The sequence below is a fragment of the Typopeltis vanoorti genome, chromosome 2 (assembly GCF_054136105.1).
Source record: "Typopeltis vanoorti isolate ZY-2024b chromosome 2, IOZ_Tvanoo_1.0, whole genome shotgun sequence".
NCBI classification, from domain to species: domain Eukaryota; kingdom Metazoa; phylum Arthropoda; class Arachnida; order Uropygi; family Thelyphonidae; genus Typopeltis; species Typopeltis vanoorti.
In genome coordinates, this window is record NC_143550.1 from 41,693,819 (window position 1) to 41,721,430 (window position 27,612).

The window sequence follows — 27,612 nt, forward strand, 5'->3', positions numbered from 1 at the left end:
AATAGTACTAATAAGTGAACATGGCTACAGTTATGAAGAAATTAGAAGAAAAATTGGTGGAAACTTAACCAAAGGTGGCATTTCTAAATATTTGAAGAGGTATAAAGAGACTCATGTTGAGAGGCTTATACGCTGGTTAGACATGATAACTGATATTTAAGGAATTGACAGCATATACTGGAAATATAGATTAAATAAACTTTAATATACACTTTCCGATATTTTGGCGAATGTCACGTTGCCATCTTCTTGGGAACTTACTAAAAAGACACATGCACACAAGTACTAATAACAGCAAATGAGACTGAAGCTAGGAAGCTAGCGTTTTTCTAAAGTCCTGATGGTACCCCCTGGCGGGCTATATTGGTAGTTCTTGGCCTTTGGGTTGAAGTTCTTCTGATAAAAGTTTCCCAAATTTGGGGCAGTTTCATGCATCCAAATTTGTTGAGGTTTGGCATGTTCCTAAGGGCCGAGGCTGATTCCATGAATAGTCTTTCATACTTGAACTTGCTGCGGTGTATTACTGTGGCTTTCTTCCATCTTATTCTGTGGCGAGTATCCAGAGCGTGGTCTGCAAGCCCAGAGTGGCTGTACTGGTGAAATCGGATGTAATCCTTGTGTTCTGAGATTCTGATATTTGCTGTCCTGCCTGTTTGGCCAAAGTAGGACAGTTTACAGCTGCAAGGGACCTGGTATACACCAGGTAGGTCTAGGGGAAGTGGTTGGTCTTTGGTGGAGCGGATAAGGGATGCCAGTTTTCTGTGTGGTTTGTAACAAGTGGTCAAGTCATGTTTTTTTAAGATTTTATTGATTTTTTCCGAGGTGCCTCTGATGTAGGGAATAGTGATGGATTTAGAGTAATCTTTTTTGTGAAGGGGAGCGGGTGGTGGATTGTGGATAACTGGGTTAAGTATTTTTTAGAGGGGGATAGCCGTTGGCTGAGAAAGTGTCACGGATGTGATTTAGTTCGGTGGTTAGGGCTTGATCATTAGAACAGATTATTTTTGCCCTGTTGAATAATGTTTTAATAACTCCATATTGTTGTGAAGGGGGGTGGTGGGATTGTTGGTGAATGTATCTGCCTGTATGGGTGGGTTTTCTATAAACTGAGAAAACCAAGGTTCCATCAGGTTGGCGGGTGACTAGTGTGTCTAGGAAGGGGAGGTTATTGTTTTCCTCTTTTTCCAGGGTGAATTTGATTCTAGGGTGTTGGTTGTTCAAGTGTGTTAGGAAGGAGAGGAGTGAATCGGGGCCTTGTGGCCAAATAGCGAAAACATCATCAACGTAGCGCAGCCATATGGTAGGTTTTTGTGGGGCTGAGTTTAAGGCTTTCTCTTCAAAAGTCTCCATAAAGAAGTTGGCCAAAGGTGGGGAAAGTGGTGAACCCATGGCTGTCCCCTCTATCTGTTTGTAGAATTTTTCCTGCCAAACGAAATAGCCTGAGTTCATTGTAAACTGAAATAGGGCTGAGATATCGGGAGGAAATTTAGCTTGGAATAGCTCTAAGGTTTCTTTGAGGGGGACATTCGTGAATAGGGAGGAGACATCAAAACTGACCATTATGTCATTATGTTGGAGTGTAAGGTTTTCTATACTGGCTTTGAAGTGGGCTGAGTTTTTTATGTGTGATGGTGTATTGCCAGTATAGTGTGATACCGCTTTGGCTAAATGCTTGGCTAGTTTGTAAGTGGGGGAATCAATGCCATCCACTATGGGACGTAATGGCACATTTTCTTTGTGTATTTTTGGGAGCCCATATATGCGGGGGGGGGGGTCTAGAGTTATAGGGTTTTAGTCTGTTGGTAATCTCCACAGGCCAAGAAGTGACCTTCTTAAGGAGCCTATGGAGTTTTCTAATTTGTGAGTTGGTGGGATTGTAATCAATGGGGAGGTAAGTGGAACGATCTAATAATAAAGCCTTGAGCTTACCTGTGTAATCTTTAAGATTGAGTACCACAGTGGCGTTCCCCTTATCCGCTTTGGTGATCCCTATTTTTTTTTTTTTTTTTTTTTTTTTTTTTTTTTTCTCTTCAATTCTTGTAGTGGAAAACTTGTCTTTAGGAAAACGCTAGCTTCCTAGCTTCAGTCTCATTTGCTGTTATTAGTACTTGTGTGCACGTGTCTTTTTAGTAAGTTCCCAAGAAGATGGCAACGTGACGTTCGCCGAAATATCGGAAAGTGTATATTAAAGTTTATTTAATGGTCTGGGTAGTGGCCCTTCCCTTAATGCATAACATTAGACATATCTGCAAGGAGATGTGTTTTGCATTATAGGAGATACTGAGACAGGAGTGTTGGTAGCTTGTTCCACCTTTGCAACAAGTTGTCCTGGTGGTGTACCACCTTACCCCAGTCCTGAAGATACTTTCAGGCGCAAACTTTGTTTGCTCACACTTGGATAAAGGATTAAACTAAATTTATTATACTCTAACCAAGTGAAAAATAAACTTTCAACATCTTTCTCTAAATCCAGAGTAATTTATTAAAAAAGGGTGGCACACCATTTGGCAACTCCTATAGGTAGAGATGACCTGCGAATGCTTCTGCCTTGTATCTCAGCTTTCGCCTGGCTCCCACTGAAGAGAGCTCAATAAAGGTCGAAACTAGTCTGGGTAGTGGCCCTTCCCTTAATGCATAACATTAGACATATCTGCAAGGAAATGTGTTTTGCATTATAGGAGATACTGAGACAGGAGTGTTGGTATCTTGCTCCACCTTTGCAACGAGTTGCCCTGGTGTTGTACCCTAGTCCTGAAGATACTTTCAGGCGCAAACTTTGTTTGCTCACACTTGGATAAAGGATTAAACTAAATTTATTATATTCATAATCTTAGTTCGAAGGTTAGTTATCATACATTAATCTTGAATCATGTCATGTAATGCATAATTTTTATAACATAATCTGTTGGTTTTTGCATTTCAACTTTCTTGGTTTTCCCTAATCACTCACTACAAAACAAAATAAATGGCAATTATGAAGTCAATGTTATGTACATATTTTCGGCTAATTTCGATATTATGCAGCAGTTTTGAAGTAGTGATATTTTCCCTACACTTTATCCTTCGAAACATGTGTAGGTGTTTGTGGCAAAATGAAATTTTATTTCCAAACTTTTCATAACAGAATTAATTTGCCTTTATTGGATAACTCCCCCCTCCCAAAATTATCACCCCCCCCACAAAATATGCTAGATAACGTGTGCGCTTTCTTTTTGTTTGAGTTCGTTATTTTTCCAAAGTAATTGTACTGTTGCAGTTTTAAGCAAAAGACAAAGGCGTAGAATTTCTGATAAAATACCATTGGATATAAATTAAAAAGACTCACAAAATGGGAAACTCTGAGTAATGCAGTTTAACACCATTTGTTGTTCATAAAAAATAAAAAAATTGTTCCTAAAATTGAAATGTGCGACCCATATAATCTTATTTTGCAAAGAAAGGAAGCAAAATGTCATATTTTCAATAAATGTTATTTAAAAAATATAAATATCTGACATAATATTTCCAATGTAAACAAACATTTTGATTATTTATTTTCGCACATGTGAAATTCGTTTTTATTTGGGAAGAGAGACAATAAGTAAATTGTGCAGCAAAAAAGGGTCAATCCAAGAAATACACAGTGCACATAACTACAATAATCCGTTAACGGCGGGGGGGCCTAATTGTATTTTAACAGATAGAATGCTGATGAAGTTTCATCAGCATTCTGCCTTTTTATTAGGTCAAAGGGATTTTGAGTATATTTGCAAACAGATATATTCAACATAACAGTCAGTTTTGTTGGAAAAAGTGCTGCATTTGAAGAAATATTAGCTGCATAATAATAAAATAGCAATATTCATAATGCTTCGGAATAACTTGATAATTTTGATAATACCAAAACAAGATGAGACACATCTGCAGAAATCTATTATTATTATTAGAGTCCTTTTAATTATGAACTCTATAAAGAAATACTTAATAAATTTGTATTTTTGTGTTTGTAAATAAATAAAATAGTTTCATTTTGTCACCGATGGTTTTCGCTGGAATACCTGGACTTTTAGACTGTTGTTCTTATCAATATTGTAAAAACTCGATTGTAGCTTAAATATTTCAAAGCACATTACATCGATTTTTTACTTAGGTCAAGTACCATAAGAATGTTGTAAAAAATAACCTTTTTTGTCTCTGTTTATTTTGTATTAGATATTTTTGTAAATAGCCCTTTGGAAATTAACTGTATATACTTCTTCAATAAGAATATGTTAGAGTGTTAAAAACAAAGGCATTATTTTTCGCTGGAGCTGTATGTAATAGATCTACATGGCGGCATTAGAATTAAATTTTGTGTGTATGTATGAGAAAGTCTTACAAGCTCTGCACGTAAACACCTCCGAAGTTAGTCAGAAAAGTTCAAACAACCTTCTGATGGTCGGCACAGAAGAATGAAATGAAATGAAGGCACAGAAGAGAACAAAGAGCGGGCTGAACTTGAAACTTAAGATGAAAGAATCATGCCGAATTCTTCGGGGGTTACAAACTTCGTGCAAGGTCTCAGAGAAGTCATAATAAAAGGGGACAGATCCAAGCATATAGGGCTTCCCGGATCCAGAAGTCACTAGAGAGAGAGAGGGGGCTTCCCATTTCCAGACGTTGCCAGAGAGGAGCTTCCCGGTTCTAGTCTTAAGAGAAGGCTTCCAGTTGCTGAAAGGAGATGTTCCAATCGCCGGAGAAAAGCTTCCAGGCCAGAGAGAAATCCTGGTTGACAGTTGGTGGCAATTCGAGTTAGTGGAGGCGGCAGAAAAAGGAGGCAGTCGTCCAGGCATTTTTGGCGAGCCCAAGCAGAGGAGAAAAGGCGAGACAAATTACCCGAAGCACCTTCGCTCGGAAGGTTTTCTTTTCGCCGTGGGAGAATAAATTTTTGCCGGAGCTGTATATGAGTACCTCAGGGCACAGTTTACAGTCTGCTATTTTCCCGATGAGATATTTCTGCCAGATTTCCTGGAAGAAGCTCAAGATCTGAGATGAGAGAATTGCCTTAGAACTTTTTGTGTAAGACCTTTGACTGAATGTGCGATACAGAGCTTTTGTAAGTTATATACCTTTGTACAATTCCTCTTATAATTTGTTTCAGTTGGATAATTAAGATTTAGATTAACAGTAACAAGAAGTTTCATTAAGAGAATCTATTGGTATATTTGAAGTTGATATACAGTTTGTAAAAGTAACTTAATAAAGAGTTAGCTAACCTCTTTGCAAGTATACTACAAGTTTAATAAGTGGAAATTGTAAACAGAGTAAATAAGTTTTTGAGTTAAAAAGAAAGTTTTTGCGATCATTTTGAAACACGTTCCAGAGACAACAGAGTTTTTTTTTTGTGTGATGCTGCTATTTGTATTAATTAGTTGGGTAAGAGCAGTTTCTATATCACATAAATAGAGCATTTGAATTTCAAGTTTATTATTATTTATAAATTAAATTGATTTTTCAGTTCATTTTTTTGTGCATCAAGATTCTAGTCATTTTAGGGTAAAATGTCGAGTAAAAAAGTGGATGTTAGCAAGCATAGCAAGTTATCGTTACTAATTATTGCCTCTATGTTTTAACTAAAACTAGAATTATTATGCTTATTACTGCAACTTAAAAAAATCAAGCTGGAGTTGAATAAATCTTGTAATAAATAAATGTTGTAATTCCATAAATATGATGATTTTTGCTATAATTTTTATTACCGTAAATTCAAAATTTTTATTTTTAGTGAGAATATCTGAACTTTACAGTTCATGAAGTTCCAATTTTTACCATGATTAGCAAGCTTAATTTGATTGCATTTAAATTCTTTTTTTTTTTAAAACACTTTTATCCTTATACTAAATTATTACCTTACCTTTTAATATTTTTTCGGTATTCAAAATTTTTGTAGCAACTATGATGCTTGTCAATGAAGCTTGTCAAACAAAATCAACGTTCTCAAAATCAATAATCAACGCTGCAATTGAAATCTTTCACAGAATGATTTAATTACATCTTTCTTTAAATTAATTACCATTCAATTTCATGGAATATTTAAAAGTGTAAATAATATATATATTTAGAATTACATTAAAAGATTTTAAACTATTTAGAAAATTTAATATTAAATATAAAGTATTGTAGAAGTTGCATAATTATTTATAATCCATCGATATAAGTTAGTCATTTATTTATATAAAATGACTTACAAGGTTGCTAGTTTAATATTACCAAGATTTTTTTAATATTAATATTTATTGTATATATGTGAAATTTGTTTATATTTTTTGGGAAGAGACACAATAAATAAATTTTGTACCAAAAAGGGTCAAATATCGTAGAACAGTAAAGGAAATTCCATAAAACGGTAATTAAACTGATAGTTTAGTTACCGTTATTTGGCTAGTACTTGTAAAGCAGTATACTGTATACTAGTGTAATTACCTAATTATATTGTTAAAGTAGTTGTCGCAGTCGGTAAGAATATATATTTAATTAATTATTATTCTTATTTTACTGTTGCTCGTTTATTTTAACAAAACCAAGATACTACTGTTTCTATTTTTGTATTTTTTAAGCATTTAACGTAATTGTTTATTTTATTTATATGTTTATTTTGGATTTAATAAATATTTATTTCGCTTTTGATAGATTAATACACATAATGATGCCAAGAAAATTTGAATCCGGAGCTAGTAAAAGAAAACGACTTAGAGAAAAAACAGCTAAATAATCAAAAGGGGGCAATTTTGTCTTTCTTGCGTTCTGAAAATGAAGAATTTCGTAGAACTGAAGTTGTACTTCACAGTTCTCTGAATGAAAACGAAACATTGGTATCATTATCACGAGGAGATGAAAGTGAAAATGAAGAACATCAAAATGATGTGGAAAACAGAAGGAGAGAAAGAAGTAAATGAAACAAATCAATCGGAGTCTGTACTTACCAGCAAGCAAGCAATCTCTATCCTACCGGTATAGCAGTGTGGCCATTTACTATTAATGAACAGTTTATCAGGCATATTTTAAGAAATATGCCCCAGAATGTTGGTAAAATCGAAAATTTAAAAAAATAATACATAGAACGCAATAGAATATATGTCAGAAATGTAAATATATCATATTTTTACTGTAAAAAGGCGAATGGAACAAAGGAGAAACGACAGTGGCTAATTTTTTTAGAAACCAAAGCAATTTACTGCTTTGTTTGTAAATAATAGCTTAATGAAGGGTTTTAATGACTGGAGAAATATAACACAAACCTTATGTGATCACGAGCATTCTACTGAACATATACGTGCGATGTGCACATAGCGCAAAAGAAAATCAAGATCTGTAAATAGTCGAATTGATCAAATAAATACAATCTGAAGAAAATTATTGGAGAGAGGTTTTAAAAAGAATAATAGCTACCATTAAGTTACTGAGTAAACATTCTTGCGGAAATTATTTATCGTGTTTACATTATTTAAGTGAATTTGATGATTTTTTAAAACATCACATGAAAATGTATGCCATGTGGTTCTGGCAGATCAAATTATCTTTCTTACCATACTTGTGATGAATTCATAGCATTAATAGCTAAAAAAACAAGAGAAATATTAATATCAGAAATTAAGGAAGCTGCTTATTTTGCAATAATACTCGATTCAGCCATTGCCCATAATGACCAACTAGCTATGATATTTAGGTATGTTGCTGGAAATTCTGACAATAAACATTTATCGGGTTTATCAGAATTACACAACATAATTTCTTATATTTAGAAGAGGTAGTATTAAAAAAATTAGAATTATCTTTGAATATAAAAATGTGCAGAGGGCAAAGCTATGATAACGCTGCCAATATGAACGGTATCTATACAGGTTTACAAGCTAGGCTGAAAAAATGTAGTTGCTCTGCACATTATATACCGTGCTCTAGTCATTCCTTAAATTTAATTGGCAACTATGCATGGAATCTTGTCTGGAAGCAATGCAATATTTTTGTTTTATTCAAAATGTATATAATTACTTTTCATCTTCAATAAGAAGATGGGGTATACTCCTTAAACATTTAGAAAAAAATCTTTAACAGTTAAAAGACTAAGTGAAATGAGGTGGTCCACAAGAGCTGACGCTATATTGGCTTTGAAACGTGGATATAAACAAATTAAAGACGCATTACTTGAACTATCCATTTCTCCTCGTGAAAAACCTATTTCTAAATTAGAGAGCTCGTCATTGGCTGAACATTTTGACATACCAGAAACAGCAGTTTTCACAGTTATGTGGGACAAAATTTTACACAACGAATAAATGCTACTAGTAAATCTCTACAAGATCCCGATATGGATTTGTTTTTAGCTAATAATTTGTTACACTCTTTAGTTGGTTTTATTGTAGATATAAGAAATAGTTTTGCTGCTGCTGCTATAAATGAAGAAGCGAATTTATTAACAGATGAGACAAAATTTAAAGATGAAAAGGAAATAGTTAAAAAAACAAACAAAAAAAAAGTGAGTGACGAAGTTTCACAATCTAACAATGAGATTGTATTACATGGGAAAGAAAATTTCGCTGTGAACATTTTTAATGTCATTTGCGATAAGCTAATTTTGGAAATTAATGAAAGAACAAAAAGCTATTTCGACATTTTAGATATGTTTGACATTTTTTTGAAGGAAGATATAGATATCAAGACAAGTACAAGACTAGTATTGATAAAATTTTACAAACTTATGGGACTGATATTGATCCAGAAAAATTTACTGACGAAGTTAAGCAATTTTTAATAATGATAAAGGAAGAAAATTCTTGAATTAAAAATATGTACAAATTTATAAACGATGGGTTAATACTTTTCCAAACTGAAATATTGAACTGAAATATTGATAATGAAGCATTTATATTTCAACAGGATTCAGCTCCATGCCATGTTGCTGCTGTGTGCAAAAAGTGGTTTCAAGATAATCATATTCCACTGCTGGAATGGCCTGGGAATAGCCCAGACCTTAACCCAATCAAAAATCTACTAAAGAAACTTGTTAGTCAGAAGCAACCCACCAATAAAACCCAATTAATAGAAGCAATAATTCAATCTTCCATGGGAAGGTGTTATTACATTAGTTACAGCCTTCCATGGGAAGGCTGTAACTAATGCTAAAGGTTACCAAACTAAGTATTAACTCACATTGTGAGAATGTTTGTATATCTAATTTTTTCTGTGTTTCACTTTTCTTCTTTATAACTGCTGTTCTATTAAAAAAATCCTTCATAAAAGTTATTGCATTACATTCTTGATTAAATTATCTTTCCATTGATATATAATTTTATGGTATTACACCAAAAAAAAGTGGTGTTATGAGCCATCAAACCTCAAAAATACACGGTTTCCACAATTTTGGCCACTAGTGTATGTTGGCCTGGTTGGCCAAGAGGTTAGCATATCTACTCTCCAATGGGCTGCAAGTTCAAATTCCACGTTGGGCATGGATGTTTGTGATTGTCTGTAGGTAGGAGATGAATTTCATCCCTAATTCTGAGACTACCATCACTTACTGGAAGCCCCAGGCCTTGCAACCTCTTGTATGTGGAGCTGATATTAAAATAAAAATGCTCTCTTTGAATATTCCTTTTATCATGGAATCACCATACAAAATTCAATCCTTATTCTCACTATTTTGCTCTTTCATATCCTGCTTTCTCTCTCCTTGCATCTCCCACTTCTTTCACTTCTGTGCCATACCACCTATCAGATATTTATCCATTCATTTTGTTTCAGTTTTGTTCTGTGGAGAACTCCACATATGTGTGCTACCTTTCTCATTATCATGCTGTTATTCTCTTCATTTTCCATTGTTTCATTTTTGCTATCACTTGTAACGCATGCACCCTCGCTCTCTTGCAACAACAATGTTTTTTTTGTCTTTTGTTGTGCAGCTCATCACTGTTGTTCTTACTCTTCCCACACTCCACACCCAGTACTTGCTCTCAAACACTTCCAACACACTCATCAGTTTCATCTTCCTTCCACAAATCTTTTACTCAATGAAGCTAACACATTTGACATATATTGTAGCAAAAAAAAAAAAATAATAAAAATAAATAAATAAATAAAATAAAATCACACATAATTTCTTAAATTCTTTCGCTGGTTGCATCAGCTGAACAATGCCAATTTATTTATTTACTTTTTTATTTTATTTACCAATTTATTTACTTTTGCATCATTGTCATGATGCAAAAGTAAATAACAGTATGCTATGTTTACTTATTTTGCTTCTTTTGAATCTCTTCACCAATTTTTTTCACTTAACGTGGACTAATACAGTCAAAGTTGGAGAGAGGGAGAGGAGGGAGTAATAGAACTGCTGAGAAAGGAGACAGAAAGCATGAATACTGAATTGAGGAGGATGAATGACGAGATTAGGAGGCTGGAGAGTTAGACTAATGCAAGAAGAATGAGAGTAAGTGTGAGAGTGGAAGGTGAGAGAATAGGAGAAATGGGAGGAAGAGAAGAAATTAGAGAAAGTCAAGAAAGAAGTGAAAGTGAAAGTAAGGGATAGAGAGATTAGAGGAAGGAGGGAAAAGGAGAGAGAGAGAGAGAGAGAGAGATTGGAAGTAGAAAGAGTCGAGCAGTGATTCAGGATGTGCAGAGTAGAGTGCTAGAATAATGCTTGATTGGTTAGAATGATAGAAAGAGAGTGTGGCAATGAAGCAAGATGAAAATATCAAGGAGATGATAATAATGGTTGGTATGAATGACCTGAGAGGTAGCGTGAATCATGTAGCAAGAGATTAGAGATTGATGTAAGGGATAATGCATCAAAAATGTGTCAGAGGGAAGATAATGAGTTTTTTGCCCTATTGTGATAATGTGAAGTAGAGGAGAAGAGCAGTGACAGTGAATTAGAAAATAGCAAGAATGTGTAGGAAGACAGGCTGGAAATAAGTGGAGTACATTTGAGGATAGAAAAGAGCTGTATTACATTTGAATGCAGAAGGATGCTGGCATTTGGAAGGGACTCTTGTTTTGTGGGCAAGTGAGTGTGTTAGAGCAGGGAAACTAGAATTGCAGGAGTGGAACATAGCAGGGATAGCTTAATGTTGAAACAGTGGGTTGAGAAATGGGAGGATGCATACTATATTTCAGAGCCAGTGAAGCATGTTGGGAGTAACAGTTACTATGAGAATACTGGAAATGCACTAATTTTTCTGTATACAAATGCTACAAACAGCAGAAATAAAGGGAATGAGTTTGTTTCATTGATTGACTCACTCAGAAATTGAAGCATATTTCAGCAGGGTAGGGAAGGTAAACATGTGGTGGAGTGTTAACTTATAATAAGAGAGAATTGTGCCCTCTCAGGTTTGAGAATCACAGCAGAAATAACACTAATGGCTTAGAGAGTATATGGTGTGTGAAAGATGTTTATAAGATGAGATATTTAGCGGAATGTTGCTATAGACCTGGGAATATAGATGGTGATGAGCTGGAAATGTTTAGGCAAATTAGTTTGGCAAGTGCAAAGTGAGTAATCATTATGGGGAACTTCAACTATAGCAGTATAAATTGAGCAGAGGAGGTGGCATATAGCACTAAGGAAACTGAATATTTTATTCCTTGAAGGACAACTGTTTTAGGTAGCATATGATGGAGGGAACACGAGGATCAAGAGTTTGGATTTAGTATAGCATCAGAGGATCTGATTGTGATTGATATATCATACTTACCCACAGTTGGTGAGAGTGATTATGTAGTCCTCCTGACTTGGAGAATGATTAGACAAGATATGTATAAGTATCAAGACAGAATGATTTGTGGGAAATTATAAGGCAAGCAACTATCATAGACTTAGAAACAAGCTTGCAGTAGTATGATAGATCAAAGAATTTGTAGGAACAGGAGTAAGTAGTGCATAGGAGATACTTAAGAAAAAAATTGCTGACAGCAATGGTAGATTATATTCCTTGAGTGAAGAAGATAAACTATCTTGGAGTCAGGCTGATGACTAGAGAAATTAAACAGGAATTGCAGATGGAAAAAAGAGATTATAGAAACACACACACACACACACACACACACACACACACACACACACACACACACACACACACACACACACACACACACACACGTAGGAGAAAAATTGACTGTGAACAGATTAGGAGATGAGATTTGGGTGACCAGTGCAGATAACATAGTTGAGCTATTTAATGATGAGTTTATTACTTCTTGGTACATCTGGCTTTATACTTATATGAATAAGGAGTCGCGATATGTTACAAGTGAATGAAGAGGATGTATTCCATATACTGAGTAGTATACTAAATGTCAGTAATGTAAGGGGAATAGATGGAATTTTGCTACATGTTTTAAGGGAATGTGCTGTGCAACTGACTGTGCTGTTAACCTTTTTTTTTATGTTGTGCCCATACACAAGAGGTTGGTTGATCAACCTATGGTATATTAGTACCATGCATGGGTAGTGGGTTGGGAAAGGAGGAACTTGATATAAAAGAATGTATATTGTATTCCTTGGGGAACACAACAGGAGAAAGACTGTTCGACAATACAGCAGTTGCAGGGATGAAGGAGGTAGAAAAGAAACTTGTTCTGTGGATTTCAAGATACACTGTGAAAGGATGTTGAGCAGCAGCTGCACGTGTTCCAACGAGATTACTACTAAGTTGGTTAGTACTAAGTTGGAGGGAGTGAGTTGGTAAGAGATGGGTCATTAATAAGTCTAATTGCTCTCCTCTGTATTGAGTCAAGCATTTTGAGGGACCTCTTAGGGGGCCCACCCCATCCTACCCCATATGTGAAAGCAGTCTTTAACAGCTGGGCAGATTTGTGATTTGTATAAGGTTAACAGCTGTTCAGAAGTGAAGTAATATCTTGAGTGAAAGAGAAATCCTAGTTTTTAAGAAGCTAAGGATGCAATGATTGTGATGTGTTTACCAGGAGAGGCTCGATGTCAGGATAGTTCCAAGAAGAGAAATCTCAAATTGTCTGGAAATTTGGGTGTTGTCAAAAATAATACTGGGAGAAACTTGACTGTTTATTGAAGGTCTTGCAACATGACAAATTCCTGGAGAACAGAGGAGTGTATGATAGTACCATTGCATAAAGGTGGTGGTATAATGAAGGTATCAAACTAGACCAAATGGCTAGCCACTTGATTAGGAACAGCACTTAATAACAAGTGGAATTCTCTTTTGCCTTAAGAATCACCCATATTCTGTGGTATTCAACTGAAATGCTTCACCATGCCACAACTAAGTGTCTAAAACGTTCCTTTGGGATGTTTGTCCACCCTATCACAATGCCATCACCCATTGTGATAGGGTGGATAGTGGCATATTACTGCTGTGAACTGTTCATTCCACCTCATCCCAGAGATGCTCTGTTGGGTTGAGGTTTTGGGACTAAACTGGTCATTGAAGTAAAGAAAACTCACTGTCATGTTCCTTGAAATGCTTCACCATGCCACATGCTTTGTGGCATGCTGCATTGTCTTGCTGGAAGTACCCATTCGACAGTGGATAAACTGCAGCCACAAATGGGTGAACCTGATCAGCAACAATGATATGATAGGCTGTGGCATTTAGGCAATGTTTAACTGGTATCAAGAGACCTAATGTGCGCCAAGAAAACATTTCCTCTACCATTACCCCCCCCCCCCCTCAACAGTCTGAGCTCTTACTGCTTGGTAAGAAGGGTCCATGGCCTTCTTACGTAAATTATAAGCTATGTCCACCTCTTTCTTATCATTGCTGTTTGCAAATAATTTTTAACCAGTTTAAAATGATATTGTTAACAATTCCTTTCCACCCTTGCTACGCTAACAGGAATTGTTAACAATATCATTTTTGACATGAATATGTCTTTAAATTCAGAACAGTACTAGGGGGTACTGGAAGAAAAGTTGAGTGTAACGAAATCATTCGATAAGGTTTGGCTAATTTCTAAAATATTAAAGGAAGCCAAACCAAACCAAATGAGGGAATAAAGATTCGTCAGTGACCTTCAGATAGCATGCTGCTCCCCACAGGTGGCAGCGGGGGCTCTGCCATTTTGTGTATGATCTGCCACGCCTCAGAAACTTCCACTCGGTATAACTTCGTACTCTGTCATGGTACGACACTAATTTTAGTGTCAATCAACAGCACTTGTTGAGATCTATCGATTTAACGCATAATTCTTAAATTTTAATACAGTGTTGGTGAATAAAATGTGGATTGAAGTTGAAAAATTTTAGAAATTTCACAATATCTGCCTATACTTGCTGAAAAGCCAGCCAGAAATATGCTGAACATAAATGACATGAAAGAGCAGCTCGTCAGGTTTCCAATAATATCCCAATATCTGGATTGGAATGAATAAGGAAGTATTGGGAGCGGCGAAAGAAATTGGAAGCAGTGGCACACGAACCCATAGATATAAATGATGTAAGCGACTATGCCACCCCTTCAGAAGATGGATTGAACGAAATGGATGTGGATTTCGGAAGATCGGTGACAATGGAAGAGCATTAGAGGTTGGCGAGCTCACTTGTGCCATACCGATTCACAAATTGCAAGGAGGCACTTTTCATCGAGTCATCTTTCAGTACAAGTCTCAACAAAATCAACTGGTGTATGTTGCACTGAGCAGAGTCACTTCTATCGACGGACTGTATTTGACTAACGAGAGGGAGACGATTATAAATTTTATCACAGTTACGGAAATGCAGCACCAACTGGCAGAGAAATATGCGACTCAGGGAAATACTCTGGTTAAGTTTCTGTGGTCGAGGTTTGTCGACTACTGCGATCACAGAGGAGGTCTAGATATTAAACATAGATGATCATGACAGTGGTGAAAACTCACTGTGGGGAGTCTTACTTGTCTTGGTGATCAATGCACAGAGCTTGGTAGAGCACACCGAGGATATCGAAACTGAGTCCATTATGACCAGATCTGACTACTTGGTCATCAGTGCAACCTGGATGGAATGATGACACACCTGTGAATTATCTGGTTTTGAAATTAAAGCATGTAAGAATACATCCATAGAAAGGTGACGCAATCAACCGTCAACTTCGTCGTCATCATCCAAACGCACTGCCGGTGGAGTCGCAATATACAGGAACCTCAACAGCTTCACCAATTGTCAACGTATCGTTACCATTGATGTCAGTCGTAAGCTTAGTCGAAGAACCATCAGTGGGAGATATATGCCTGGATGACATAATGATTTAACGGTGTATCTAAATTTGTCCTCGGAGCTGTGTTCATTCATCCAAATGCTTCATCATCAGTAATAGAATATTGTATCTATCGATCCCTGCTGCAATACTCGAAAAGCATAAAGAAAATAATCCCCAGTATCGAACCAGACCTGCATATGCCCATCATCATCACTGGTGACTTCAATGTCGATGTGTCACAAAACCGATCACTACAGAACTTTATGGAACATGAGTTTAATCTCACTTACATTCAGACAATGTGACCACGCTAGGTAACACTTGTATTGATTTGATTTTCGCCAGAAACTCGGATGTATCTTTCTATCGTTTATATCTTACCAGAGACCTATGTTAAATAAAATTATAATTGATTAAACTTGTTTTCATTTATTTACATTTCCAAACACATATATAATCTGCTGGTGTGACATATTCATGTCAAACCCCTCCAGCCGTGCTCTGACACAGCCACACCTGATTTTTTCTTAAAAACGATTCCATGCATTAATGATGCATAGCTGAAAATTGCCACGTATCCCCCTGAAGACCTCAAGTAACTCCCCTGGTGTAGGCGTGCTACACTTTGTGAAACACTGATCTAATAAGTGAGTTCTAAAATGTTTAGTTTTAGAATACAATGTATTACTATAATTTTTTTATTATTAAAATATAATAAGCACATAAACTAAGCACCGTATATTTATAAAATATCTTGTTGCTGTAATACTGCGCCTACTGCAAAATGACTGACCGAGCACCTTATTAAGCTGCACCGTGAGGCAGGCTGCCTCTATGCTACACCCTGTCAATGGTACAGATTACACCACTTCTACCCTAAACACTGTTGCATGTGATAAACCCAGAAGAGTAGACATTTGTGAGATACTGGCACCAACAATCACACTGCACTCAAAGTCACTTAAGTCACATCTTTTACCTATTCTGATGCATCAAGCACAAAAAACAACCGTTGAATTTCTGCAGCCACGTGACTCAGTGTCTTTGGAAACAATATATTTTTCCTAAATGGGGAGTGTTCCTAATAAAGTGGCCACTCAGTGTATAGGTCTGTTTGTATTTCCTCTCTAGTTAAGGTTTTGGAGAAATTGATATGACTTCATATGCAGAATTGGGCAGATGAGGTGGGGGGATATCATTTTTGCAGGCCAGCATGGAGTTGTTAATGGATGCTCTTGTTTTAGCAATCTGTAATGAGTAATCTATAATTCTTTCTTTTAATCTATTGGAAACAATCTTTTAATCTGTAATCATAATTGTTTTAGATTGGTAACTGGCTTACTGGTAGAGATCAGAGAGTTGTATATAGGGGACCAGTATCAGGAGTAGTATGGTTAAAAGTGGAGTTCCACAGGGTTCAGTATGGGACCATTACTGTTCAATCTTTATATGAATGATATTGTCACAAGACTATAGGGATACGTTATATTGTTTGCAGATGATGTGAAGCTTGGGAGGATTATTAGTAATAGTGCTGATACTTTGGCTTTACAAGAGGATTTGAATAAGCTGAAAAGCTGGGCAAATGAACTGGCACTTCAGTTTAATGCAACTAAATATAACGTTTTAAAATTTGAGATTGACAGATGGGATGCTTCATACTCACTTAGTGCAGTTCTCCTGGAAGAAATGGAGGAAGCGAGGGATCTTGGGGTGATTGTAGAGATTTGAAATTCTGAGGACACATTACAAAAGTTGTGAAGACATCTCAGAGAATTGCTGCAATATTGAGTAGGACATTTACCACGAATAATAAAAGGGTGGTGGTCCCATTGTATAAAAGTTTTACATAATCCTCACACTTACTACATAAAAAGTATGAGGATTGTAGGACTAGTCTTGTCATCCTTATTATTTTTATGTGCAAACTGTCTTTAGTTTGTTAATTATTTTCTTTATATTTTTGTTATTTTTATTTATGGTTTGTTTAGGATGATGAGAACAGCTGTACAGATGGCTGATGTACTATGATTCGGAGCCATTAAGAAAAAAATGTGATGAATGATAAACGGCATAGTTTAATCTGCTTGAGTAACACATGAAGTAATTAGAGGTTACTTATTCAAAATGAGCACTTAATTATTATAAACAGTACTGTGACAGTTTTACATGAATATTTCAGAATTATAATTCTTTTACATTTTTTAAAAAAAATTAATTTAATAGTACTGGTTTAAGTTTAATCTACTTATGTTCCAGATTGAAGGTAATGGTTATGCAGTTTTGGAAGACATATACATTATTTATTCTAATCTTCTGGGTTCTTCAAGTGATCAGCAGTCCACATGTTATTGCAGTTATATTCTGGTAATTGTTTATATATATATATTAATTATTATCTTAGACCTTTCCTTTTGACCCAATAATAAATTTATTTCTATTAAAATATTTATGTTTTGTTATGAATTGAATTTTCTCAAGTCAAAAGTTTCCCAAATCAAAGTCACCTTTCTCTAAGCTTTTAATGTTCACAACTGATTTCCTTTTGCAAATAGCCTTTATCTAGCAGATAGAAATATTGAGGCATTTGCTATCACTAATAGTCTTTCACACACCTTCAGACAATGTAAGTCACTTTTTAGTTGGAAAGTTGCCAAACATGCAGGATTCTCTGTCTAGAAAGGGTTTATGTTGAAAGAATCATCATCATCGTCATAATGCTGATTATGGGTATAGACCATATTGGTCTGTTACGGTCTCATTATCCATCCAGTATCCTTTTTTGAGGTCTACCCTACTTCTCTTTCCCATTGACGTATATTTCAGTATTTGTTTAGGATATCAGGTGTTGGCCATTCGGTTTACATGTTCTGTCCATTTTTATTTATAATTGTTTAGTTTTTCTTCTATTGATTTTGTTTTTAGTTCTTTTAAAATGTCTTCATTCTTTTTTGGTCTAATAATGTGTATTTTGCAGTTCTTCTCATAAATCTCATTTCATTTGTTTTTATTCTTTGTTTATCTTGTTTGTTTATTGCGAAAATTTCTGCCATATAGTAATGTGGGCACTGCTAGAGTATTATATATTTTCACGCTTGTTCTTTTTGTCAATATTTGCGATTTGAGTATTCTATTTATCAGGCCTATAATCTGTAAAAATTTTGAAGTTTTTAATTTTATGTCTTTTTCTCCTTCATATGATATTTCATATCCAAGATAACTGAAAGTATTTATCTGTTCTATTATTTTATTATTAATAACTATTTTACTTCTAACTGGAGTTTGTCCACAAAATGCCATTGTTTTAGTTTTATCTATGGAAAATTTCATTCCAAACTGTTCTACTATAACGTTTAAATTATATATTGCTCTTTTATAAATTGTCTTCCTTATCTCATATTATTACCTGATCATCTGCAAATAATAGCATATTTATTTTGTTTTTCCAGGAAATTTCTATACCTGGATTGTTTAAGGTGTTCCATTGTATTCAGTAACGTGCCAAGGGTATTTGCCACTTGGGTGCAAACTTTTATCGGCCACCTCTTAAAAAAATAACTAAAAGAAATTGAATGTATCATTTACTACAATAAATAAAACAACAATTTATGCAAACCAAAAGTTACATGTCTTATTTATTAAAAACACAGAATACATAGTTAAATTTGTATTCTGTGTTAACTTTGTTAACACAGAATACTTTTTACTTTGTATTCCAAGGGTGAGAAGGTTAAATAAGGTAGGTGTGAGATGGATGAATAAAGAGATTAAGTATGCGATACAGAGAAAAAGGGCATTGTGGAGGCAGCATAAGAGAAGTGGAAGTAACCAATTTCACGAGGTCTACAAAGACCAGGCAAGGAGGGTGACTTGGTTGGTGAGAGTAGCTAAAGAAGGGTATGAACAGCAGTTAGCTAATGAAGCCAAAAAGAATCCTAGGAGTTCTTTCAATATGTAGCCAGCAAAAGAAAGAATGATTATGGAAGGATGACATTGATTGGAGGAAATGGTATAAAGACAGCTGTTGCAGAATGTGTGGTGGAGATACTTAATGAGCAGTTCATAAAGATCTTTCAATCTTGTGAATGTGACTTCATGGAGAGATTGAGAGCAGTTGATGATGGGGAGGAGAGACTGACTGTAAGTGAGCAAGAGGTGTTTGGGGAGTTGAGTAAACTAGATGTAAATAAGACTGTGGGACTTGATAATATATCACCGCGTATTCTGAAGGAATGTGCCAGAGAGTTGACACCTGCCTTGACATATTTTTTTAATACGAGTCTTGCACTTGGTCAAGTTCCTAAAGAGTGGAAGGAAGGCAAGATTGTGCCACTTCATAAAGGAGGTGATCGAACTCAAGCATCAAACTATAGGCCTATCTCTATGTCAGGTGTTGTGGTTAAGTTGTTGGAGAAGCTTGTGAGAACTAGGATCCAGAGTTGGGTTGACAACAATGGTATAATCTTTGATGGACAGCATGGATTTGCTAAAGGGAGGTCATGCATTAGGGAGGTCAGTAATAGTAATAATAATATTACTGGTATCCTTCTCCTCTTGGACAGAGGAGAAGGATACACAGTAATATTATTATTACTATTACTATTATTACGGGCAACTCCAGGGAGTCATTAGACTCATCGAGGGAGGCCCCAAATCATATTCATCACAACTATTTGACATTCATACAGTATCTATCATACCTCGCCTTAAACTCATTCACTGTCACAGCATCCACTACAGACTCAGGGAGCGCATTCCACTCATTCACTACTCTAAAAGTAAAGAACCCAGCTCTAACACCTTTACTAACCACACTTTTGCCCAGTTTCCATGGATGTCCCCTAGTCCTCCCACAACCAGCGCTGTTCTCGAAAATATCTTCTGAATTAATTTTATAGAAACCCTTCAGTAATTTGAATGTCTCAATCATATCTCCCCTCCTCCGCCTATCAACCAATTTTTGCAACCCACAAATCCTCAACCTGTTCTCATACGGTTCATTCCACAGACCTGCTATCATCTTGGTCACTCGCCTCTGGATCTTCTCCACCTCCTCCCCATCAAGAAGAAACCTAGGTGACCAAATCTGAGCACAGTAGTCTACATGGGGTCTTACCAAGGCTCGATAGAGAGGAACAATAACCTGCTTGTCTCTGCTTGTCAACGTATTCTTCAGCAACCAAGTGATTTGATGAGCTGTTTTGGTCACTTTTGCAATGTGTCCCCTAAATTTCAATTCCTTATCCACCAACACTCCTAAATCTCGTGCCTCATCAATTTCCTGGAGCAGGGTTCCACCAATGCAGTAAACTGCCGCCAATCTTTTCACCCCAAAATGCATAACCTTACATTTTGCCACATTAAACTGACATCCATTCTCCTTAGCCCAGACCTCCAATCTATCCAAATCATCCTGCAAAATTTTGACGTCATCTGCATTCACTATTGCCCTACCCAACTTCGCATCATCCGCAAACAAATGGACTGTTCCTCTCAGATCATTTCCTATATCATTTATGAACAAATTAAACAGCAGTGGTCCAAGAACAGATCCTTGTGGCACACCACTAGTCACAGGCCGTCTTGTGGACTCTACTCCCGAGTAAACCACTCTCTGATATCTCTCCGTCAACCACCCTCCTATCCATCTCACCAACCCTATGTCCATTCCCATATGCTGCAATTTACTGATTAGAATTCCATGTGGAATCCTGTCAAAGGCCTTGGCAAGGTCCAGTAGAATCACCATAAACCCATTACCCTTATCCAGTTCAGCCGTCACTGTGTTATAATACGTGAGCAAGTTACTGAGGCATGACCTACCCTTCACAAAACCATGCTGTCTCCGATACAGTATCCCATTTTCTTCTATCCAATCTTGTATTTTCCTCTTGACTATTTTCTCTAAGACCTTGACAATGATTCCTGATATGCTAATCGGTCGGTAATTTACAACAGCAGTCTTGGAACCACCTTTATGCAGTGGAACTATTTTCCCCTCTTTCCACCCGCTCGGGACTAACCCAGACCCGAGACTCAAATTAAACAAAATGGTCAAGGGTACTGACAATTCTTTAGCTGCTTCTCGTACAACACGAGCTGGTATACCATCCAATCCCACAGATGTATTGACATTGAGGTTATGCAATAGACTACTCACCTCCACTTCATTAACCACAATTCCCGTATAATCTACTGGTTTATTCGTTTCTGCAATGTCACCACCTGGATGATATACTTTTGCAAAGTGCTCACTCAGTAACTCAACTATCTCAACTGATTCAGTTACCTCCCTACCATCGGCATTCTTTAAAATCAATCTGCCATGTACATTTTTCCTTTTACTTGCTACATATCTAAAAAACTGTTTAGGATTCTCTTTAGCCTGTATGGCCAATGTTCTTTCGTAATCCTTTTTTGCTTTTCTTACCACACTCGTCACCCTTCTGGCCTGCGCTTTATACCGTTCATGTGCCTGCCGGTCACCCTTCTCCTTAAATTCCCTCCATAGTTGTTTCTTTTTTTGCAACTCAAGCTTAATGGTGTTATTCATCCATTTAACCCTACTTGATTTATTATTCGGACTCTAGGTATACAGTCAGCCATTGCTTCATGCAAGCACTTCTTAACTACCTCCCATGCTTGGATTTCGCAAAGGCTTTTGATAGAGTACCTCATGATAAGTTGACAGTCAAACTAGAACAGTTGGGGTTGGATATTAGATTAGTGCATTGGATTGGAGAATGGCTATCTGATAGGTATCAACAAGTTGTGTATGGGGGTGCGATATCCAGGAAAAGGAAAGTCATTAGTGGAGTGCCTCAGGGGTCTGTTTTAGGGCCATTACTATTTAACTTGTATATATTAATGATATTGGCGAAGATTTGGATGGAGATATTCAGTTGTTTGCAGATGATGCAAAGTTGGGACGAACCATAAAGAGTAGTGAAGATGTTGTGGCCTTGCAAGAAGACTTGAATAAATTGAGTGATTGGGCAAGCAAATGGGGATATGAGTTCAATGTTGCAAAATGTAAGGTTTTAAAATTTGGAAAACAAAGATGGGATGCAGAATTTATGCTTGATGAGAATATATTGTTGGAGGTAGAGGAAATAAGAGATCTGGGGGTGATAGTGGATAAGGATCTAAAATTTAGGGGACACATCGCCAAAATTGTGAAGACTTCTGGGAATGATGCGGAGGACACTGACGTGTAGAAGTAGGGAGATTCTTGTTCCATTGTATAAGCTTTGATTAGGCCACACATGGACTATTGTGCCCAGATTTGGTCACCGGGTTTTCAGAAGGATGAAGAGATGTTGGAAAGGGTCCAAAGGTGACTGACTAAGGTAGTTTCTGACCTCTGTTGGTAAGGGGTTGTTATAAGATCAATGGTGGGGAAGTTCTACAGAGAATAGTGGGAGATCAGGGGAGAACCAGAGGTCATCCCTGGAAACTATATAAAGAGGGTGTGAGTAGGGGAGTGAGAGGCAGGTTTTTTTGTGCAGAGTTGTGAATGTTTGGAATGCCTTGTCTGAGAGTGTGGTGTCTGCAAGGAGTTTGAGTGTGTTTAAGACACGGTATAATGAGATGTGTGTGTGATAAAAGGACCTCCCAGATGAATCTTTGACTCCATGAGGTCTTGGGAAATAATAATAATAATAGTTTTGTATAGTTATTTTTAACATCATTTAATATCAATGTTGCCACCCGGGTGCGGTGCACCCTTTGCACCCTCGGGTTGGAGCGGCCCTGATTGTATTTTTTCATTAATGTAAATATTGAAAAGAGTTGGAGATAGAGGATATCCTCGTCTTACTCCTTGGTTTATAGATTGTTTTTCAGACATTTATTTTTATTTTTATTTCATTATCTTCATATATATTCAATATTGCATGTAGTAAAATATTAGGTATATTTATTCTTTGTAATATATCAAACATTATATAACTTTTTACTTTGTCAAAAGCTTTTTTCATAATCTATAAACAAAAGATGAGTTTCTAAATTAAATTCTCTTCTTTTTTCTATAAGTAGTTTTAAACTGAAAGCTGCATCCATTGTAGAGTCCTTTTCTAAATCCATTTTGACATTCTAAGAATATTTTTTCACTGTATATTTTCAGTTTTTCATTAAGTAATCTGCTATATATTTTGTTGCATGTATTCAATAAACTACTACATCTGTAATTAGCAGGTTTTGTTTTTTCCCCTTTTTTAAATATAGGTATTACTATACTTGTATTCCATTCTATTGTCCATTTGTCCATATTTCATCTAAAAATTTTAATAATCTTTGATGAAATTTTTTTCCAGCAAATTTATACAGTTCGGAGTTTATACCATCTTCCCCTGCTGATTTGCCATTTTTTATTTTATTTAGGTTGTTCTTTAATTCTTTCATTGTTATTATATCATTTAAAGTATTTTGTAAGTTTCTGGTATAATTTTTTTTGATGCCAGTATTATCTGTCCAAAGATCTGTAAAGTAATCCAAGAATTGTGGCATGCAGTACTTGCGGCATGTATGCATCTCGGGAATTAAATATGTGGCTTGTGAAAGAGAGCGGAGAGCATATGTGCGCAAAATGCAGGCAGTTGGAGGAAATAAGTGCATTAGAAATATCGATATCCGACTTTGTTGCTCCAGGAACGGGGAATGAATGTAGGAAGACAAGTAGTGTGATAGGAGAGAATGACAAAAAGATATATATGAATGAGAAAATAATAGTTGATAGTGTGGAAGGTGTGAGTGACTGTGAAAGTTTAGGAGATGGTTTTGTTTGGGAGAGTGAATTTAGATTAATTTAGACCTGCAGAGGGAAATAGATGAGTTGAAAGAGGAGGTGGAATGTCTTGTGAATGAGAGCAGAAGTATGAAAGATAAGATTAGGAGAATGGAAGAGATAAATGCAAGGAGAATCAGAGTAGGAGAGAGAGAGAGAATTTAGGGAGTATGAGTGAGAGGTATCGGGGTGCTAGAAGAGGAGAGAATGGAAACGGTAGGAGAGATGGAATGAGAGAGAGGTATGGGAATGCTAGAAGACGAGAGGATGGAAACAGTAGGAGAGACAGAATGAGAGAGGGATATGGAAGGGGTGGAAGTGGAGAAAATGGAAACAGTAGGAGAGAGGGAATGAGAGAGATGTATGGGAGTGCTAGAAGAGGAGAGAATGGAAACAGTAGGAGAGAGAGGTATGGGAATGCTAGAAGAGAGAGAATAGCAGTAGAGAAGAGGGAATGAGAGAGACCTATGGGAATGAAAGAAGAGGAAAGAATGGAAACAATAGGAGAGAGGGAATGGTAGGAGGTATAATGTATGGCGACTCAATGATTCGTGGTGTTCAAGATAGGATGCGTGAGGAGTGTTTGCCAGGAGGAACAATAGAGAGGGTGGCTATGGCAATTAAGAGAGGTGAAAGGGTGAATGAGATGATTGTGATGGTAGGAACGAATGACTTGAGTGGTAATGTAAGTCGGGCAGCGAGAGATATGAGATTTTTGCTTGAGACTATACGGAAGAAGACAGAGAGAGGGAAAATAGTGTGCGTGTTGCCTAGGTATGATAATGATGAGCTGAGCAAAGAGCGGTGATATTGAATGGCATAATAGTGAGAATGTGTGACAAGAGAGGACTGGTATATGTGGATGCTTGGAGTGCGTTTGAGGAAAGGGAGGAATTGTATGCGAGATACGGTTTACATTTGAATGAGGAAGGACGTAGGCATCTGGAGAGATTGCTGTTCTGAACGAGTCAGTGTGTCCCAGGGAGGATGATAGCAGGGGTGGCCTCTTGTGGGAATGGATACTTGGGAGAAGGGAGACGATGTCAGGTAACACTGAGCCCAGTGGAGTCTAGAAGGGATAATGCTGGGTATAGAAACAATGGCATTTATGTGCTTTATACTAATGCCAGGAGTATCTGGAATAAGGGAGAGGAATTGGTGGCGTAGATAGCATCAGCCTGGCCAAAAATTATTGCGATCACTGAGATGTGGTTAACAGAAGGGGATATAACAACAGGAATAGAAGTCGCTGGGTATAGCATTTTTCATCAGGATAGGAGGGGAAAGTGTGGTGGTGGGGTACTGCTTATGATAAGTGATGACCTATGTCTTCTAAGAGTGGAGGCTTTGGAAGGAAGTGAGACAAATGATTTTGAGAGCGTATGGTGTGAGGTAGAGGTAGGCAAGACAGGATATTTAGTGGGGTGTTGCTACAGACCCAGGAGCAACACCCCACTAAACATCTCCTGGTCCCCAGGAGGATGGGGACCAGGAGATGTTTAGACAGCTAAGTTTGGCAAGTGCAAAAGAATGATTGTTATGGGAGATTTTAACCACAGCATTATAAATTAGGAAGAGGAAGATGTGTGTAGCAATAGGGGAATGGAATTTCTAGAATTCTTGAGGGACAAATGTCTTAGGCAACATGTAACAGAGGGAACAAGAGGTTCAAGAGTTTTGGATTTGGTTATAGCATCAGAAGAGTTGATAATAACTGAGTTGACATCTCTCCCACCATTTGGAGAGAGTGACCATATGGTTTTGACTTGGAAAATGAATAGACATGCAGGAGTATCAAAGAGACAGGAACTTATGTGGAATTATAATGCAGGTGATTATAATAGTCTTAGACGTCAACTTCGGGAAGTTTCATGGAGGGAGGAATTGGAAGGCTGGAATATCATTAGTGTGTGGGAAATTGTGAACGAATATTTGTTAGCAGCAATGGTAAGTTATATACCATGAGTGAAGAAGAGGACACAATTTGGAGTAAAGTGGATGACAAACAATATTAAACAGGAATTGCATGCGAAAAAGAGGCTATGGAAGAGATATAAGGAGACAGGTGAAGAAAAGATGCATGAAGAATATCAGACACAGGCCAGAAGAGTGACTAGTGTGGTAAGGAAAGCGAAACTGGAATATGAGAGGAGATTGGCCCTAAGATCCAAAGAAAATCCTAGGGAATTTTTTAGCTATGTGGCCAGTAGGAGGAGAAATGACTATAGAAGAATGATATTGTGGGATAAAAATGGGAATAGAGTGACTGATGCAGTGAAATACTCCAATAAAGTGTTCAATGAACACTTTATTGGAGTATTTCATCCTAGAGGAGTCAGTTTTAATGCTAGAGGGATAGGGCTGGTTCGAGGTTTAGAGGTACAGGAGGAGAGTGTGTTTCAGATACTGAGTACTCTATGTCAGTAAAGCTGTGGGACTGGATGGTATTTCACCACGAGTTTTGAGAGAATGTGCTAGGGAACTGACAGTGCCATTAACCTGGCTTTTCAATGAGAGTCTGACTTCGGCAAAGGTGCCCAGGGAATGGAAGGAAGGTAAGATAGTGCCATTGCATAAGGGTGGTAACAGACTGGAAGTGTCTAATTATAGGCCAGTCTGTGTGTCATCAGTAGTTGTTAAGATCTTGGAGAAAGTAGTGAGGGACTATATACAGCATTGGGCAGATGAGGGTAATGTTATCTGTGAGAGTCAACATGGATTTGTGAAAGGGCGCTCTTATTTTAGCAATATGCTAGCCTTTTATAATAAAGGTACAAGAACATTAGATGAGGGAAAGGCATATACTGCAATTTTCTTAGACTTAGCGAAGGCATTTGACAGGGTGCCACATGATAAGCTGATATTTAAGTTGCAGCACATGGGTCTGGATGTCAGATTGGTCAACTGGATTCAGGATTGGCTGTCTGATAGGTATCAGAGAGTTGTGTATGGTGGAGCAGTTTCAAGGAGGCAGAGGGTTACAAGTGGGGGTCCCACAGGGCTCAGTACTAGGACCTATATTGTTTAACCTTTATATCAATGACATTGCCAGTGGATTGCAAGGGGATATTCAGTTGTTTGCGGATGATGCGAAGCTGGGAAGGATTATTAGTAATAGTGCAGATGTGGTAGCCCTGCAAGAGGATTTAAATAAGCTAGATAGATGGCCAAATGAATGATGGGTGTCAGTTTAATGTAGCAAAATGTAAGATCTTGAGGTTTGGGAAACATTGATGGGATGCTGCATACTCTATATGAGGAGTTATACTGGAGGAAGTAGGGGAGACGAGATCTGGGGTTGATGATTGATAGAAACCTGAAGTTTAGGGGACATATTGCAAAGGTGGTGAGGGTAACACAGAGGATTGCTGCAATTATGAGAAGGACACTGACCTGCAGAGATAAGAGAGTTATCATTCCGTTGTATAAGTCTCTGATCAGGCTACACTTGGACTATTGTTCTCAGATTTGGTCCCCAGGATTTGAAGGGGATAAATTAACTGTGGAAAGGATACAAAGACGGATGACAAAGATGGTTTCAGGACTGTACAAGCATAGTTATGAGGATCGGCTGAGGGAATGTGGACTGCAGAGTTTGGTGGATAGAAGAAGGAGAGGTGATATGATTGAGACTTTTAAACTGTTGAGAGGTGGTTACTG

The 27,612-nt window shown here is 37.0% G+C and overlaps 1 protein-coding gene across 3 annotated transcripts in view; it reads left to right on the top strand.

The window, feature by feature from the left end:
- The window catches only part of LOC150108962 (protein-lysine N-methyltransferase EEF2KMT), a 166,276-nt gene that overhangs the window by 55,134 nt on the left and 83,530 nt on the right, over window positions 1–27,612 (top strand). For all 3 annotated transcript variants that reach the window (XM_090404592.1, XM_090404583.1, XM_090404603.1), the window contains exon 4: window positions 17,427–17,534. In XM_090404592.1, the coding sequence (XP_090260718.1) occupies window positions 17,427–17,534 (108 nt within the window). The remainder of the gene's footprint in view (window positions 1–17,426; window positions 17,535–27,612) is intronic.